This window comes from Triturus cristatus, chromosome 5_1 (genome assembly GCF_964204655.1).
Source record: "Triturus cristatus chromosome 5_1, aTriCri1.1, whole genome shotgun sequence".
Classification (NCBI taxonomy): domain Eukaryota; kingdom Metazoa; phylum Chordata; class Amphibia; order Caudata; family Salamandridae; genus Triturus; species Triturus cristatus.
Genome location: NC_140587.1, coordinates 644,472,479 through 644,489,684, shown reverse-complemented (window position 1 = coordinate 644,489,684; position 17,206 = coordinate 644,472,479). Strand labels below are relative to the sequence as shown.

Genomic DNA, 17,206 nt, shown 5'->3' with positions numbered 1-17,206 from the left:
CTGTTGCCGCAGACCCACAAGAGAAGTTAATTCTTTCTGCTCCTTGCAGAATTCCTCCCTGGAGGGTCTTCCTTCTTGCTGACAATGGGTCAGCTCAGGCAGGTCCCCCAGTTTGGCTACCTGTTCCCCTGTAGGCTCCAGGGCATCCCCTCAGCGTCTGCTCCCTCCTGGACTGTGGGAACTTGGGGGGCCGCACCCCCTGCCTCTACTCTTGACGGCAGGTACCTGGGCCTCCCTCTCAGGCTCCAGCTCCTCTTGAGCACCTTTACTCGCTGCCATGGACCGGGTGGTCACACACGCCCAGTCAGGAAAACCCAACATTTCTAAATGAGCACTCCGCTCCACCTTCGCCCAAGGGGAGCTCTCCAGATCGTTCCCTAACAAACAGTCAACAGGCATGGTGGGCCTCACAGCTACCTGAAGAGTACCAGAGACCCCCCCCACTCAAAGGGAACCTAAGCCACCTGCCAGTGACTCTCTGTGTTGTCAGCGGCAAGAACTGGGTAGAATGCCCCAGGGACAGCCTGCTCTTGAGACACCAGGTGACACTTGACAGCTATCACACTGGCTCCTGTATCTCTAAGAACCTCCGCTCTATGGCCATTGATGGTCACCCACTGCCTGTATATTTTAGTGTTATCAGGAAGCTGGGTCCTGGGGACCACCTCACAGTCTCCTAAAGAGACAAAGGACATCTCTGCGGGACCCCACCCACCTTGGGCACCCATCTCCTCACCCAGGGCTACACTAGCCATCTGCCGGGGGGCTGCACCAGGGGGTGCTGGTTTTCCAAACAGGTGACACTTGGGATCATTGGTAAAATGACCCAGGTCTCCACATTTGTAGCATTTCGGGGGTCTTCTTTGAACAGGGGGACCTGTCGTGGCCCCTGACGGTTTCTGGGGGGGGAGTCTGAGAACCTTTCCCTTGGTTCCCTTGGGGACTACTTTGGGGCCTTCTATAGAACTGCCTCTGTTTACCCTTGTCCCGCCCAACCTTCTGCTGGGGACCCTGCCCACTCTTGCCTGAGTCTCCCACGTGACCCTTGTGGACACTAGTACTGACCCAGCGGTCCGCCTCCTCAGCAAGCTTCCTAGGATTAGTAAGCCTACTATCAATCAGGTGCTGGCGTAGCTCAGGAAAACAGTTACTTGACAAGTGCTCCCATGCAATTAAATCAAGAAGTCTCTGAACATCAACTTTGCTACCCTTTACCCAACCATCCAATGCTCTGCAGAAAAAAGTGACATATTCAACATAGGTACTGTTCGCTATCTTTGTGCAACCCCTGAACCTCTGTTTGTACATTTCAGGAGTTAAACCATATCTAGACATTAATGCATCTTTCATGTGGGGATAGGAATTATAGACATCAGAAGGCAAGTCTAGCAGTGTGTCCCGCCCCTCACTAAGGAACCGCCCCCACAACCCCGCTCCCCAATCCTTCTCAGGGACCCGGTGGGAAGACATGGCTACCACATAGGCCTTGAACCACTGCCCAATATCATCATTTAAAAAAAAATCCTTCACCACCTCTTTAAGGCTATACACTCTAGAATCCACAGGAATTGACGGTGTGCTGCCACCAGAGGGAGCAATATCTAACTCTTGGCCTGCAACTCCAACTCCCTCAAAACCTTTTCATGTTCAAACTGCATTTTTTCTTCTTCTAGGGCTAGCTTTCTAGTTTGCATTTCAAATTCTAACTGCCCACTTAACTTGAGCTTGGTCAGCTCCATTTCGTGCATCCTACACTCTTTTCTATCTGCCAACTCCTCTGGAGATAGACTCTTAACAGAAACACTGCTACCAGCAGGAGAAGGGGTTCTCCTTCCTCTTGAACCCACTGGCCCTTCCAGTTGCTCCTCTGTATTATCATCATCAGTGGGATTCCTTGCATAGACCCAGGCCCTCAGCGCCTTGTAGAACTCTGCCTTATTTTTACATCCAGTAGTGGAAACATTGAATTTCTTGCAGTAGAACTTCAGCTGTCTTACTTTGTAGCTTTCCAGTTTCTCTTCTTCCCACTCCCACTCATCATCACCAGAGACTACAGATTCTGCTCTCTCCACCATGGTTGTTGAACCTGGCATTTCTCAAAAATGGCAAATCCCAAAAAGAAATGTATCAACAAGTATGTGGTCGCGTCATGGTCTGCACTCACTAGTAGTGTTCACCAATCACTGTACATGAGTTACAAATGCAAGTCCAGAATCCTCACCGCTGACCACCAATGTTAGACTTGGGGGTCTCTAGTTGGCACACGTATGCACTTGTGACAAATAGGGACCCTCGCCTCTAGTCAGGGGAAAGGGTTACACTCCTAAAATAACCCCTGCTCACCCCCTTGGTAGCTTGGCACGAGCAGACAGGCTTATCTCAGAGGCAGTGTGTAAAGCATTTGTGAACACATACAGTAATCAAGTGACAACAATACAGATGGACACCACACAGGTTTTATATCAAAAATAAAGTATTCTTTATATAGATTTACCAGAGGACCATAAACGACAAAAATCCACAATACTGTTACTTTAAGATGGTAGAATTTAGCTTAGTTCTCTTTAGTTCTTAAATGCGACACTTTAAGTCAATGTACCTTTAGATGCGACACGCAGGGCAACGAAAGTGTTGCAACGATGTTGATGCGATGAAAGTTTGGTGTAAAGAAATAAAGACGTAAAGATCTTCCAGATGCGGCACGCTTCTCTGATGTTGCGAGAAGGCTCGATTCGATGCATCAGCTGCAGCGGCGACACCCCTTTAAGCGATGCGACGACAGCGGCTTTGGCGGCGACACTCTTCTCCGATGTTTCAAGACGCTTCCACTCGATGCGACAACTGCAGCGGCGACACCCTTTACGCGATGCGACGACAACAGCTCTGACGGTGGCACGCTTCTCCGTGGCTGCGAGGCGCTTTCCTTGATGCGGTGCAATTCGTCAGCTACGATGGCTGCGATGTCGACACGGTTCTTCCTCGATGCGAGACTCTTCTCTTGATGCAGTGCAATGCGTCAGCTACGATGGCTGCGATGGCTATACGCTTCTTCCGCGTTGCGAGACACTTCATCGAAGATGCGAGACGCTTCCGCTTGATTTGAAAACTGCAGCGGCGACACCCCTTTACGCGATGCGACGACAACAGCTCCGATGGCGGCACGCTTCTCCTTCTTGAGTCCCACTTCTAGCTCCTTGCGACACGCTGTCCCACAGAAGGCCCCAAAACAGCAGCAGGCCCTTCCAAAGAACTCTGGGGAGCTGGTGGGTGAAGTCTGTTGTTCCTGAGACTTCAGCAGGAGGCAAGCTCTTTTCCAAGCACTTGGAAATCCTTCACAAGTTGAGCAAAAGTACATACACAGTTCCTTTTTCCTCCCTTTGGCAGTAAGGCAACCACTGCAGGCCAATCCCCCAGTTTCGGGGATAGTTTCTCCTCAGCTTCTTCTTGGTTCCTCTCCTCAGCAGAGTTTTCTTCTTGTTTCCCAAAGTGATCTAAATTCTTGGGATCAGGCTCCCAATACTTATACCCCAAAAGGGGCCTTTGCCTTGTTCAAAACCGGTTCTGGTCAGTCCTGGAGCACTTTGTTTACCTGACTCCTTCTTTCCTTTCAGAGTGCAGGGCAGAGACATCAGACGCACCACAGGAGGTGGAGCCAGCATTGTGGAGCGAAGGCACATCCCTATTCAGGTCCCAGGTGCAACTCCTCCCTCCCATCTAGATGCAGATCTCTCTATTCACCACTGGGCCACCTCACCCTGTCTCCTGGAATTCCCCAGCCCTGTCACTCAAACTCCAGACAAGGAATACACAACCTAGCAGAGGCAGGTTTGAATGGTTAGACAAGAAAATACCTACTTTCTAAAAGTGGTATTTTGAAACACAGAATGTTAATGTTAATGTTAAAACCAACTTCACTAAAAGATGTATTTTATCATTCTGATTTCAGGCATACTAAATTCGAATTTCTACCATGTTCCCTGAGTCAGTTAGAATTATAAAATGTAATAACCAAACTGCCCATTCTGGCCTATGGAGAACAGGTAGCCTTGCAATAGTGAAACACGAAAATGGCTGTAATTTACTATTAGAACATGCCACACACACCAGGGCATGTCCTACCTTATCCTTACAATGCACCCTGCCCTTGGGCCTACCGAAGGGGTGTCTGCTATGAAGAAAAGGGAAGGTTTAGGGACTGGCAAGTGGGGGCACTTGCCCAGTCAGCATGATAGTACCAGACTGCACCCAGGCTCTGCAATAGCAGACCTTAGACACACTTTTACAGGCTGCTTCTGTGGGTGGCACAATCAGTGCTGCAAGCCCACCAGCAGCATTTGGATTTACAAGCCCTGGGCACTCCTGGTGCACTGCACAAGGGTCTGACAGGTAAACCAAACCAACCAATCATGGAACCACAAATTCATACATTAATTTACAATAGGGAGCACTTGCACTGTGGCACTGGACAGCAGTGGCTCAGTGCCCTGAGCATCTAACATCAGCACAAACACATGAAGCAACCGCAAAAAAAATGGAAGGGTGACTCACGCCAAGGTGCCAGGTCTAACAGTTACACACTGGATAGTTATGCAATGGGTTGTTTTTCTGTTGGGGGGTAGAGAACCTTCACGGTGCACAGTTGGGGGATGCATGGTATGGAAGGTGGGTGGGGGTGATTATATGTGTGTGATTATTTTTTGCTTCGGATTCTGTTTCTATTTATCTTTGTTGCACTCCACATTGATCTCCACTTACAATTGCATACATTGATCATGATGCTCCACCCCACACGACAAAAAGGACACTACAAGTCCCTACACGCTACACGCGTTATCAGACCCGCTGCCCTTACTGCCAATCCTCGCAGACCACTATGATGCCATTAAAGTCAATGTGCACTAACCTGGGCTCCTGACGTGGAATGTCAGAGGCCTTAATGATCAGCGTAAAACTAGGAAGATAATGTCTTACCTCAACAGGCCCAATGTGAATATGGGGCTCCCCCAAGAGATGCACCTTCCAGTGTTGGACCTCTCACAACTTAGAAGCAGAGTAAGGGGCACGTTCCATGCAGCAGGATTCACCTCACACGCTAGAGGGGTACTGACATGGATCAATCCTGCATCCAAACTCACACTTGAAGAATTACATACAGACGCGAATGGCCGTTATGTGGTATCTAGATGCAGAGGACAGAGCATAGACTATCTACTGATTAATGTATACGGTCCTAACTTAGATTGCCCGCAATTTTATTCTGACCCCCTGAGGATAGTTAGACTGTTACCTGATGCAACACAGATCGGGGGGGGAGACGTTATTTGTACGATACACCCTGACCTCGATCGCTCTGGAGGTCCACCAAGACGTCGATCGCAAGCAGCAGAAGTCATATTAGACACACTAACAGAGTTAAACATGTTTGATGGATGGCGTTATCATTCACCTCTACCTGGGGGCTTTACACACTACTCTGCACCGCACAACCTGCACACCAGAATAGATTGTTGGTTTCTATCATGGACGCTACAGCATTCTCTTAAAGACTGTGAGGTGCATCCACAAACTTACTCAGATCACTCTCCGGTGCTCCTGATTTTGACTGCTACTATCAAAAGGTCACCTCCGTTTACATGGCGGTTTCCCACCTATGCACTATTAGATTAACTATTTCGAGTAGCGATGCAGGAGGCTATGGAAACCTTCTTTGAGACAAATATCGGATCTGTCCCGCACTTCACCACAGTTTGGGAAACGTTCAAGGTATACGTAAGGGGTGTGGCGATATCCAAGCAATCTGGCGTGCTCAAATCGATTAGAGACTGACTGAAGCACTTAGAACAAACATTAGTGGATCTGGAGAGAGCGACACAGACCAATGATGATAACGCATTGCAAGACACACTAAAAGCTACACTAGAAGAATACCACACTGAGGCAGATAGGGAAGTGAAACTCCTGGGTAAATATGCAAGAGTGTATGAAGAGGGAGAGCGTCCAGGTGCCACCCTAGCTAATCTTACAAAAGGTCATAGAGCTACCTCACATCCCATAGAATTGTCAACAGATGACGGAATAGCGCTCACAGACCCGGAAGAAGTAGCAGATTGTTTCAGAGAATATTACACGACCCTCTATCAAACTAGATCAAATGTCGCACAATCTGAAATCCTAGAATATTTGGAATACATCAAATTACCATTGCTATTGGATGGTCATAGAAAATGTCTGATCCGCCCACTAGAGACGTGGGAAATTAAAGCGGCTATTTCTGCGTTGCAAGCAGGTAGTGCACTAGGGCAGGATGGACTTACGGTGGGGTTCTATAAAGCGTTTCAGGACCTCCTGGCACCGCATCTGTTGTCTTTGTTTGAAGAAATGGCTGAGGAGGGCATGATGCCCCCCACAATGAGAGAGGCGCTCCTAGTAGTTATATTGAAACCAGGTAAACCTCCAAATTTTTGCTCATCCTATCGTCTGCTCCCTTTACTGAATGTTGACACCAACATTTTTGCCAAGGTCCTAGCAAATAGACTAGCCCCATTAATGCCAACCTTGGTGGGAATAGAACAATCGGGCTTTATCCCAGAACACACTCTGACATACAACCTCCGCACAGTATTCGGTGCTACACAACACACTGCCCCGGATAAAAAAGCAGCAGCGATATTTGTGGATGCTGAACAAGCATTTGATTCAATGAAATGGAGGTTCATGATGCAGACCCTGGAGCGTATGGGGATGGGGAGCGTTTACATAAGCTTAAATAGCACACTTTATAAAAACCCAACAGCTAGAATGAAGGTGGGTGAGGTGGTCATGACCCCACTGGAAATATCCAGAGGCACCATGCAGGGTTGCCCCCTGTCGCCGTTATTGTATGCATTAGTAGCTGAACCACTGACGTGTGCCCTGCGAGAGTATAATAGTCATAGGGGGATACAGTTTACAAACTACAATCTTATTGTCTCCACATACGCTGATGACACTCTCCTGTATATCAGAGACCCAGCCACCAACGTGTCTCCTCTGCTACGTGAAATAGTATGCTTTGGTGAACTATCGGGCCTTAAAATAAACTTGTCGAAATTGGTGATATTCCCTCTGACTCCAGCAACTATCCCAGAGGAATTTGATTTCCCGCTGCAGTGGTCTGAGGACCCGGTATGGTACTTGGGGATACAAATTCACACAGATTTCCAGATCTCGTGTTCCGAGAGAACTATGGTTGTGCAGTAGCTAAGTTAGAAGAAGACATCGCACGCTGAAAATGGTTGTTCTCCCCCGCTTTCTCTTTTTATTTATTAACATACCTATGGTCCTACCAGCCCAATTCTTCAAACATATAAAATCAAGATGGCCGACGATGGGAGAGGAGCTCACTAGGAGAGCTCCGCTAGCTTGGGTTCACTTTGCTTGATATCCCTGTTTAGCTCCATCAGACGCCCTACCGATCTATAGAAAAGAGGAAATACTCTACGAGTAATAGGAACATTTTCACTGCTTACCTCTACTACAGCGGGGCAGGCTGCAGGGTCTGGAGTTCAGCGTGCATCTCTCCATCTGGCATGGCGACAGAGCTCGGAACCCAGGGACATCGCGGTCTGTGCTGCCGCTGATGGTCGCCACCGGAGTGCCATCGCAGAGTGTTGCCTGCTGAGTGTGAGCCACTCTCAGGTGCTGGGTCGTTCGATGTGCGGGAGTCGATTGCAGGCATAGGAGCACACTGGAGACTGGTACGCCCCCCCCAGCTGGAGCTGAGGAGCTCAACAACAAGCGGAATCGTCGCTGAGTCCAGAGTTTACAGGGAAGATGAGACACTGAGAGAGGAGGGTACATGAAGGCAACACGAAGGTACCAGAGATCTCCTGGTCTAGCGCCCTACCGCGTCCCCCCCCCCTGTACTCATCATTGCTGGATCCGTCACGCGGAGCTCGTTTACACAGGTTAGCGAGAGGAGATAGAATGGCCCCCCAAGGCCTCCACTCGACAACAGAGGTATGCCAGCTCTGCTCAGAGGCCAAGAGGCATCGAGCCACCTAACACGCTGAGGGGCTAGGGACTAGCGCATCCAAGGAGCTCAAAAGGCATAGTCTGGGCTCCCCACCGTCCCTCTGTATTGCCGAGCGAGGCTGGCACATACCGACACGAAGGCAGAGGATTACCCTAGATCGCATCTCTCGAGGCCACAGCGGACTTAGGTGGGTCCACAGAACCCGTTCTAGTTGTTGTCTTTTTGTCATGTCTTCAAACTTGCCACATGTTACGTATGCAGCCTGAGTGTGATAGAAGGGCCCAGGCTGGACCCCCAGCCCTTTTCTCTGAATCTGGGGTCTGCATGGCATCCCGGGCTTTGCCCTCATTCTTCACACCTATGCCACATTGCCACATTGCTTCCATTCATTCTAGAGGCCACTTGGGCTCCTCCTGACTGAAGGCACGCAGATCAATCACAACCAGATGGCTAAAAACTAGAAATACCTCCCAGAAACTCAAATTCCTGGATAGGGGATGAACTCAGCTGCCTATACAGATCTCACAAAATGGCCACAATAGATCAGTAGATAAACAAAGAAAAAGGACTGCATCCCATTAGGACCTTTAACAGAAATAGACAGAGGACTTCCTTGCAGGCACTGATCTAGTAAGTTAACAGAACAGCCATCTTGGACTGACTCATCACTCACAACCTCTTCCCGCACCTCAAACCTAGCTACACTGTCTCCTTAAAGGGCAGTTCTTTGCATATACAACAAGCCATCTATCTGTCCCCCGTTTATCAAGTGTTACCCTGCACTATGGAGCGCACCAGTAACTACACCTACTCCATCACTTACCCCCAAACCTTTAAAAAAAAGCAGCTAAAGGTTTTAAACACAACTTTCTAAAATCTCACCCTGAAACCCCAATCTCTGATCCATACTTCTCAATGAACAAAAGGCTCATTAAAAATGACATCATCTTCTATACTAAAAGAAGAGCTCAATGGAGAAAAGCCTTTCTTGCTCTCTTTAGGGTCTCTCTCATGAAGAAAACAGTGCACGGATTCATACTAGCTATCCTCCCATCCCTTTTCTTTAATGCAGCAGCCACTGTCACTATTTATCATAATGGAATCATTCTCATCCAATCATCCAACCGCAACCTAAATCTGATAGATCACATCTTTCCGCTCATCAAGGAAAGAGTCACTATAACACACCCCTCCTCACCAGCCAATCGCACCGAAATGTTCAACTCCCAACCTGACCCCGAAGTAAATCAGGATTCCCAGCTGTCCCCATCTGCTCTGACACTAACTCTAGACCTAAGCGGCACCCCAGCTAACTACTCATCCCACCTGATAACCGCCTCACATCTTAACACTACCAATACACACACTATGCCCCCTCACCCCGCACTACCACCCCCACCATCCCCCTGCACCATTACTCCCAGCACCCCACTCACACCCCTTAGCCTAGCCTTCAACCATCCTCTTAACACCACTCTTCTCCCCTATTCCTACTCCTCCCCCAACATCAACACTGATCATTCGGCTCTAACCCCACATATAACCACCACCTCCCATCAGCCCGTCAGCCCCACTGTCCCCCCATCCTCACCTATACCACTACAGATCCTGACATAGCCGACCTTCATATCCCTCCCCATCCTGCCTCTTCAGTCCCCCCTCCACTGACATACACACAGAAAGAGTTCTTCGCTTTGACCCCGATCACGACTCCCCCTTAAACGGCACTAAAGATGCAACTACCCCGCCTACACCCACAATCCATCCATCTAATAAGGTCATTCTCACGCCTGACCCCAGACTTGACCAGATATTATCAGCCCTTCAGCAAGTCAAAACTGACATCCAAACCCTACACGACCTGATTATACAGCAACCCAAGTTCACATGCACTAAACAGGAATACAGATCTTTCCCACACCCAGGAAGTCTAGTCGCACCCAACATCTACTTGCAAGCTCCCAGGATCCTGGATCCCCACGTTGGAGCACAGTGCCTCTCCCTAATGCCATATCCCGCCCAATCAGGACGATAAACCCTTTATCTGCTGAAGAATTAGGGGCCCTTCTTCGCTCTTACCCTCCACATAATGCTGTGCATCCAGCTAACTTACATACAGACTCCCTAATACAATCTATCCCGATCAACACACACAAAGCCACTAGACACAACTCCAGAGGCACAGTTGAAAATAACCTCACGAGAATCCCCTTCACAGTCGAACCCACCACAGTTTCCAACAAGACGCGGCTAAATTGTATTCTCCTAAACTGCAGATCCGCTTCTAGACATGCAGCCGATATAGCTGACCTGCTACTCACTAAAGAACCAGACATTCTAATCCTGACAGAAACATGGCTAAATGAAGCATCTACTCCCATCATGGAAATTTTGCTACCCGCTAACTATGACATCACCAGACTAGACAGAACGGATAGGCCAGGCGGTGGGATAGCCTGCATACATCAGAACAATCTAACAGTGACCAATTCCAATGCCCCCGCTTTATCCTCATGTGAATACCTCTGCGTAAACACCACTAGTAATAACAAACAAATATGTACTTTACACACATTCTACCACCCTCCTGGAGATAACCTCACATTCATAGAACACCTCATGGATATTCTAGCGTTAAATGACAGCCAACGAAATAAGCAAATATTCCTGGGGGACTTCAACCTTCACTGGGATGACCAGAACAACCCAGGGGTAAACAGCCTCAAAGCTTTCCTTTCAGACCTTAATCTTAACTAAATTTGTAACAGCCCAACACACGTCAAAGGCGCAACTCTCGACCTAGTAATCTCCAATCATTACATTCTGAGTCATGGAATTGGTTAAACGACTTCCAACACAACCCCTGAGAACTAAGATCTGGAAGAGAAACCTGAAAAACGTCGGCTCTGACCTTCTAGCATCCTCTAATTCAAACCTACTATGTTCCCCGGAAGACTTAATGATTCAATGATTTGTTTTTGAAGTAGTGAGCGATCTCCGGACTAGATAACAACATATTTTGGTCCTCGGAGATTTCAACTATCATTGGGACCTGACACCGAGAGAAGGTGCGGCTTGTAAGTTCGATGATGCCATGATCACTTTAGGCCTACAGCAAATCGTGAAGTCCTCCACACATGAGAAGGGTCATACCTTAGATCTCGTTTGGACTACGTTTGCGGCCCATCTCCAGGCTGATTGTACTCCTTGCAGCTGGTCCGATCATTTTCTGGTTAGTTTCCTCCTCCCGATTGATATCCGCCACAAGCAGGCGTCAGTGGGGTGGAAGTCATTTCGGAATTGGAGTAAACTAGAGACTGCCGTCCTAAAAGACGCCCTGAGTAGGACGTCAGCTCCTAGGCCCTGGTCCTTGGACCCAGATTTAGAACTTGCAGTACTCTCATTCTGGCTGAAGACAGCCATTGATTAAGTCATTCCTATCCGGAGGACTAATATCTCGCATAGTTCTAGTAGGGTTCCATGGTATACAAGTGAGCTTAGAGGGGAAAAACAAGTTCTCCAACAGGCTGAACGCCTATGGCGGAAATCTCTTGCTCCAGGTGACAAGGAGATATTTAAATCTAAACTAGCCCACTATAAGGCCTCTCTTATTAAAACTAAATCAGCCTATTATGAAGCCAGGATTAGTGAGGCAAGCGACACGCAAAAATAGACATTTATTATACTCAGGGAACTGAGTAAGTTGTCCGAACGAAAACCGATCTCTAATCAAGCTGAATGTGACAAAATCCAGAACTTCTTCTTAACTGAAGTTAAAGACATCATGCTGGCCATTAAGAATATGCATATTGCCCCCTGCCCACAATCAGCTGAGGAAGAGCCCCTCAATTCCTTGAATGCCCCTTTTCTCAGTTCCCGGTGCTTGAACCAGAGGATCTGGCTCGTATAGTAGCTAAGGTGAAATCCGAGTCTCCTGAAGACCTCTGCCCTCCTAAGGTGTTCAAAATGATCATCCCTCTGGTTGAGGCTGAGGTACTGTCTGTCCTGAATTCATCTTTGATTTCAGGAAAGGTTCCTCAGAAGTTTAAGGAAGCAATAGTACTTCCACTGCTGAAGAAAGCAGGGGCGGATGTTAGAAATCTGAAGAACATCCGCCCCATTTCCCAACTCCTGTTTCTGGCTAAAGTCCTTGAACAGCATGTGCTCAGAGCTCTTGCATCATATATTGAACAACATCACTTGCTGCACCATCGTCAAGCGGGGTTTCGGGTGTACAACAGCACTGAGTTGGTGATGCTTTCAGTCCTGGACGATCTACGACTTGCAGCAGATGAAAAGATCCATTCGGCTTTAATTCTGCTCGATCTCTCAGCCGCCTTTGATACGGTGAATCATGGGCGGTTACTCACTCGTATGCAGCGGTTGGGAGTTACAGGGATAGCCCTTCAGTGGCTCACTTCCTTTCTGGAAGATCGCCAACAGAAAGTCCAGTTGGGTGACCTTGTGTCTAAACAGGGCCCTCTCCATTGGGGAGTTCCGCCGGGTTTGGCATTGTCCCCCCTGCTTTTTAACATCTATCTCCAACCCCTGATTGAGGCCCTGGCTAAGTTAGACTGTCAGGTGTTTAATTACGCGGACGATACCCAGCTAATAGTTCGCATTGATCACACCTGTGACTCACAATGGAATGTTCAGAACATTCTTAGGAATACCATGAACTGGATGACCTTGAATTCTTTAAAAGTGAACCCAGATAAGACCGAAGTCTTGGTACTCTTTCCAGACTCCTCCCCTTGGTACAGCTTGTTTTGACCTCAAGAGCTTGGCACTATTCCTACACCAGTGCGACCGTGAAAAGCCTAGGTATCAAACTAGACATCGGACTGACCATGAAGAACCAGGTTTCCGCTGTGGTGGGAAGCTGTATCGGACTATTGCGTCAGCTCCGAAAATTATCTGTCATTTTGTTATCCACCACCATGCAGGCGATGGTAACTGCTTTAGTATTGTCTCGCCTAAACTATGGTAATGCAGTTTATATTGGCCTCCCTGCATCACTCTTGAGGAAACTACAGGTGTTCATGAATGATGCGGCAAGGTTGATATTAAAGCTGCCCCGAAAAACGCATGCTACTCCCTTGCTGCGTCATTTGCACTGGCTTCCTATTAAACAAATGGTAAGCTTCAAGGGCCTGTGCATTTCACACAAGTCCCTGTTTGGTGAAGCCCCCAAATACATCAAAGATCGTTTGAAGCCCTATGTACCAGGCCGTCATCTTCGTTCCTCGCAGGCCAGTTTTCTTACCTGCCCCCGTTTCAGCATGACGACACTTGGTGGTCGAGCCTTCTCGGTCTTTGTACCCCAGATGTGGAACAAGCTCCCAGAGGATTTGCGCAGAGACGCAAAACTACTCCCATTTCGGAGGAGGCTGCAGACCATGTTATTTCTGGAGGCTTTTGTTTAGGCTTATTAGGATTAGGCTAACTTACCGTTGCTGCTATGTTAGGTCTGTCGTCTATGAGGCAGCGCTTAGAGACCTTTGGTGATTAGCGCTATACAAATGAGAACAAACTTAGCCGATGTCCAGGGGCTGACCAATCACTACTTTCACTCCATGAACAACCTACTAGACAAAATAGCCCCTCTTCAACTGAAAAGAACTTCCACAAAAGACTCAAAACCTTGGTATAATGGAAAGATGTTCACTTAGAGTAATTGAACGACGTTGGAGATACGCACCCTCAGCTGACCAACTCAAACTACTAAGAACCTCCAGAAACGCCTACTTTAGAAAGATCAGAAAATCTAAAACCGACTTCTTCAGGATTCAACTAGACCAAGCCAAGAACGCCCCAAAAAGCTATTCGATCTTATCAAAGCTCAAACCAAGAATGCACCCATTCTCCCTAAGGCTATCCCTGACACTCTACCCAATTGTGATGAATTCGCCTCCTTCTTCGCTTCAAAAACAGAATCCATAAAATCAGACCCACTCAAGGACCTCTTATCCCTCTCAGACATGCAAAAGAATTCTGAGAAAAATGCAAGCAGGGTATTCAACAGTAAGGAAGTAATGGCGCACAGCAGGTAAACGTAGGTAATATGAGCTCGAATACATATAATGGTGCAAACAGGGAGGGGAAACCCCACCAACCCCTCAAATCCTGTAGGGAAAAACCCACAATCCAACAATAGGAACAATCCCGTGCACACATACAATTATCACATCAAAGTTGCACAAAGTAAGTACAGAAATGACCAACGAAGCATCCACAAGTACACTGATAATTCTGTTTAATAGGCGTAACCAGCCGATACGTGTTTCGTCGTGGAAAGAGTAGACCACGACTCTTCAGGGCTGGAAAAGATACAAGACATTTCATATTCACAAATATGCCACAAAAACAATAGGTGCAAGAATATACGAAGGAAAAAATAGAAAATAGGCGCGCCTATTTCAGAACCAAAGAAAACAGGAAAGGGGGGAACACCACTGCTGCAAGAGGGTACTGAGAAACGTGCTATTCAAAACAACAATGTTGAGACCCTCACCACCACTCGGTGAAAAGAAAACAAAGAAAAGGGAAGGAAAGAAACAAGAAGAACCCAAACATTTCCAATGGACAGCCATAATGCACCAAACACGTGGTCAAGAAAAAAAGTCTACAAACAGGTGTACATGCGATTCAGGGAAAGTGTCACAAAATGCAAGTACCGACCCAAAAAAATGCATCAATACCTGTAGCTATAGCCAAAATGATAGTGGATGCTGCAAAAAATTTGAGGAGGAAAAATGCTTTAGACAAAAATAAACGTGTTCAAAAAAGGCATAGCCAGTAAGCCCAAATTAATATCCGTGCGCAAGGTTAACAAAAGGATCTTACCCCTCAACCGGTGATAATTCCAACCCGGCTGGGTAAAGCACTAGGTGAGATTGGTAAATCAGTCAGGCCAGACAAAATGGTATGATCTCTGTAAGAATATAAGCAGACTACCTAGTGTAAGTGGCCAGAAAGTACATATGTGATACGTCAGCCAAAAATTCACGTCACAGAAAAACACAACATACCTTAAAATAGAAGTAAAGGAAGTCATCAAGAAGCCAGACCGCCAGTAACGTAAGAGTTAAGTCCAAACTGCAGTTTATTCAAACATATGATGGCCCAAGCCCGTGAGTACAGGGCAGAATTATAGCACGATAGAGTCTATGCGACCAAACTTTCTGCAATAAAACAAGAACCAGAGCCCAAGTCAGGCAACGACAACATATACAATAACGCTCGTGCTCCAAAGCAAAGATACTCAATCAGTATCGATACCTGTAAAAAGAGACAAATCAAATAAGACTTACGTCGGAAAAAGTGTATCGAGACGTCCTGGCGGCATCCATACGATATACAAGTGATTACGAGACCTTTCAACCCGGAAGTGCTTAAGTAATCAAAAAGAGCTCAAACACTAGAGCGTTGCTGAACGTATCATGCGGGTGACCGGAAGACGGAAGATCCCAACTAGCTATACATCATTATTACGGGGAACCAAGAGAAAGTCAAAATTCATACCGTAACGTCACCGGTTATAAGTAGAAGTAGAGTGAAACCAAGCAATTTTCAACACTAACAATGCCGCGTTACCTGCTTCAGCCACCGCCATCTGTCATACGGTGGGGAGAAAGTCATAGACCCAGACGAACCGCCGCAGGTGCATGACAGTCCCGACATAGGGATAGAAAAGCCCCCAAAAAATGGTATTATGTATAATAATTAGGCAATGATCAAAAACTACAGAAACTTATGGAACAAATACTGGAATCCCCTAGAGTAAAGGGATAGAGTAAAGAAAGGTACAAAATGAGAGGCAAGAAGGAGTGAGAAGGAGACAGAGACGTTATCAGCCAAAAGTAAACCACATACAAAAGTGTTGAAGCAGAAATCATTCCAAAAACGGAGCCACAGGTAGTATACAGATGTGAATATAGCACAACAATAAGAATAAAACATTCGTAGTGTACAATATGCAGCGTATTAGCACATATCAGGCTACTGATGCAACCAGTCATTAGAACGAACATAAGTACACACAGAGAAATGTACACAGTGTTGAGCACTCGGAAACACAACAAATTTGCTGAGCAGTAGGCACTATGCATGGGTAAACAATACAAAAGGGTTTGTACAACAAGCACCAGTAATTAGAACGAACATAAGTACACACAGAGAAATGTACACAGTGTTGAGCAATAGGGGACACAACAAATATGCTGAACAGTTAGCACTATGCATAGGTAGACAACACAAAAGGGTTTGTACAACAAAAGCCAAGCGCTACATATATCACAGCAGAAGTTACAAATAACGCATGAGCCACATACAGGCAGGCAGATAGGTGGATATAACTTAGTGGGGACATGACATAGGTAAAGATTACAGCAAAGGTCTCGAAGCCAAATAGCAGACATTGAATTGCTACAAGGCATAATTCCAACCCACATGTGTATTGACAACCACGCCCAGCAACTATTTACATACACAATCAAATATCATAAAAAATCATAAAAAGTAAAGGAGCAGCCCACAGTAGTGCAAAGAGACAAATGTAACTAAATAACGACATAGCATCAGTGTCCAATATAGTAGAGAATACAGTACCAATTTGTACACATCGGAAGACTAATAGCTATGTCAGCTGTACTAAGAGCATAACAATCTTAACCCAAAAAGTATTGCATTTCAGAATCGTAATTGAGACCATGCTCCACCGTCTGAAGGCGCATTATCCACATAGCCTCGCACTGTCTCAAGCGAAGTTCTCTATTGCCGCCTCGAACCCCTACATCTATAGTTTCAATCCCAAAGAATAGAAAACCTTTTCGGCTGTTCTGTGAAGAACAGCTGGCAGTATGTAGAGCTACTGGGTATCTAGCATCGCCCTGATGGATAGCCCTTGTGTGTTCGCCAATTCTTCCTTTAAGCGCCCTGATGGTGCTACCCACATATTGTTTTCCACAGGTACATTCTATAATGTAGACCACATATTTGGTGGTGTAGTTGATGTTTGATCTGATGATATATTCTTTGCCATTGTGTCCAGCAAAAGATAAAGTCTTGTGTTTTGCCCATCTGCAAACACCGCAACAACCGCATTTGTGAAAGCCTAGTGTCAGAGGTGTAAACCAAGACTGATTCCTTCGATCTCTTGGTACAGTAGGACTAAGTCTACTACGTAGATTG

General features: G+C 46.8%; 1 protein-coding gene across 16 annotated transcripts in view; it reads right to left on the bottom strand.

The window, feature by feature from the left end:
* The window catches only part of LOC146831319 (uncharacterized), a 309,389-nt gene extending 293,927 nt beyond the window's left edge, over positions 1 to 15,462 (bottom strand). For 4 of the 16 annotated variants that reach the window (XR_014961544.1, XR_014961545.1, XR_014961546.1 and 1 more), the window contains exons 1-3: positions 15,328 to 15,462; positions 15,046 to 15,198; positions 14,861 to 14,948 (exon numbers count right to left, since the gene is read on the bottom strand). Coding sequence is in view for 1 of the 16 variants with exons in the window: in XM_085605586.1 (XP_085461712.1) it covers positions 15,328 to 15,362 (35 nt within the window). In the remaining 15 variants the exon portion in view is untranslated. Of the gene's footprint in view, positions 1 to 14,253; positions 14,335 to 14,715; positions 14,746 to 14,860; positions 14,949 to 15,045; positions 15,199 to 15,327 lie in introns of those variants that run through there. The other 12 variants (XR_014961549.1, XR_014961550.1, XR_014961551.1 and 9 more) reach the window with 7 other exon arrangements.
* Between the last annotated feature and the right edge of the window lie 1,744 nt (positions 15,463 to 17,206).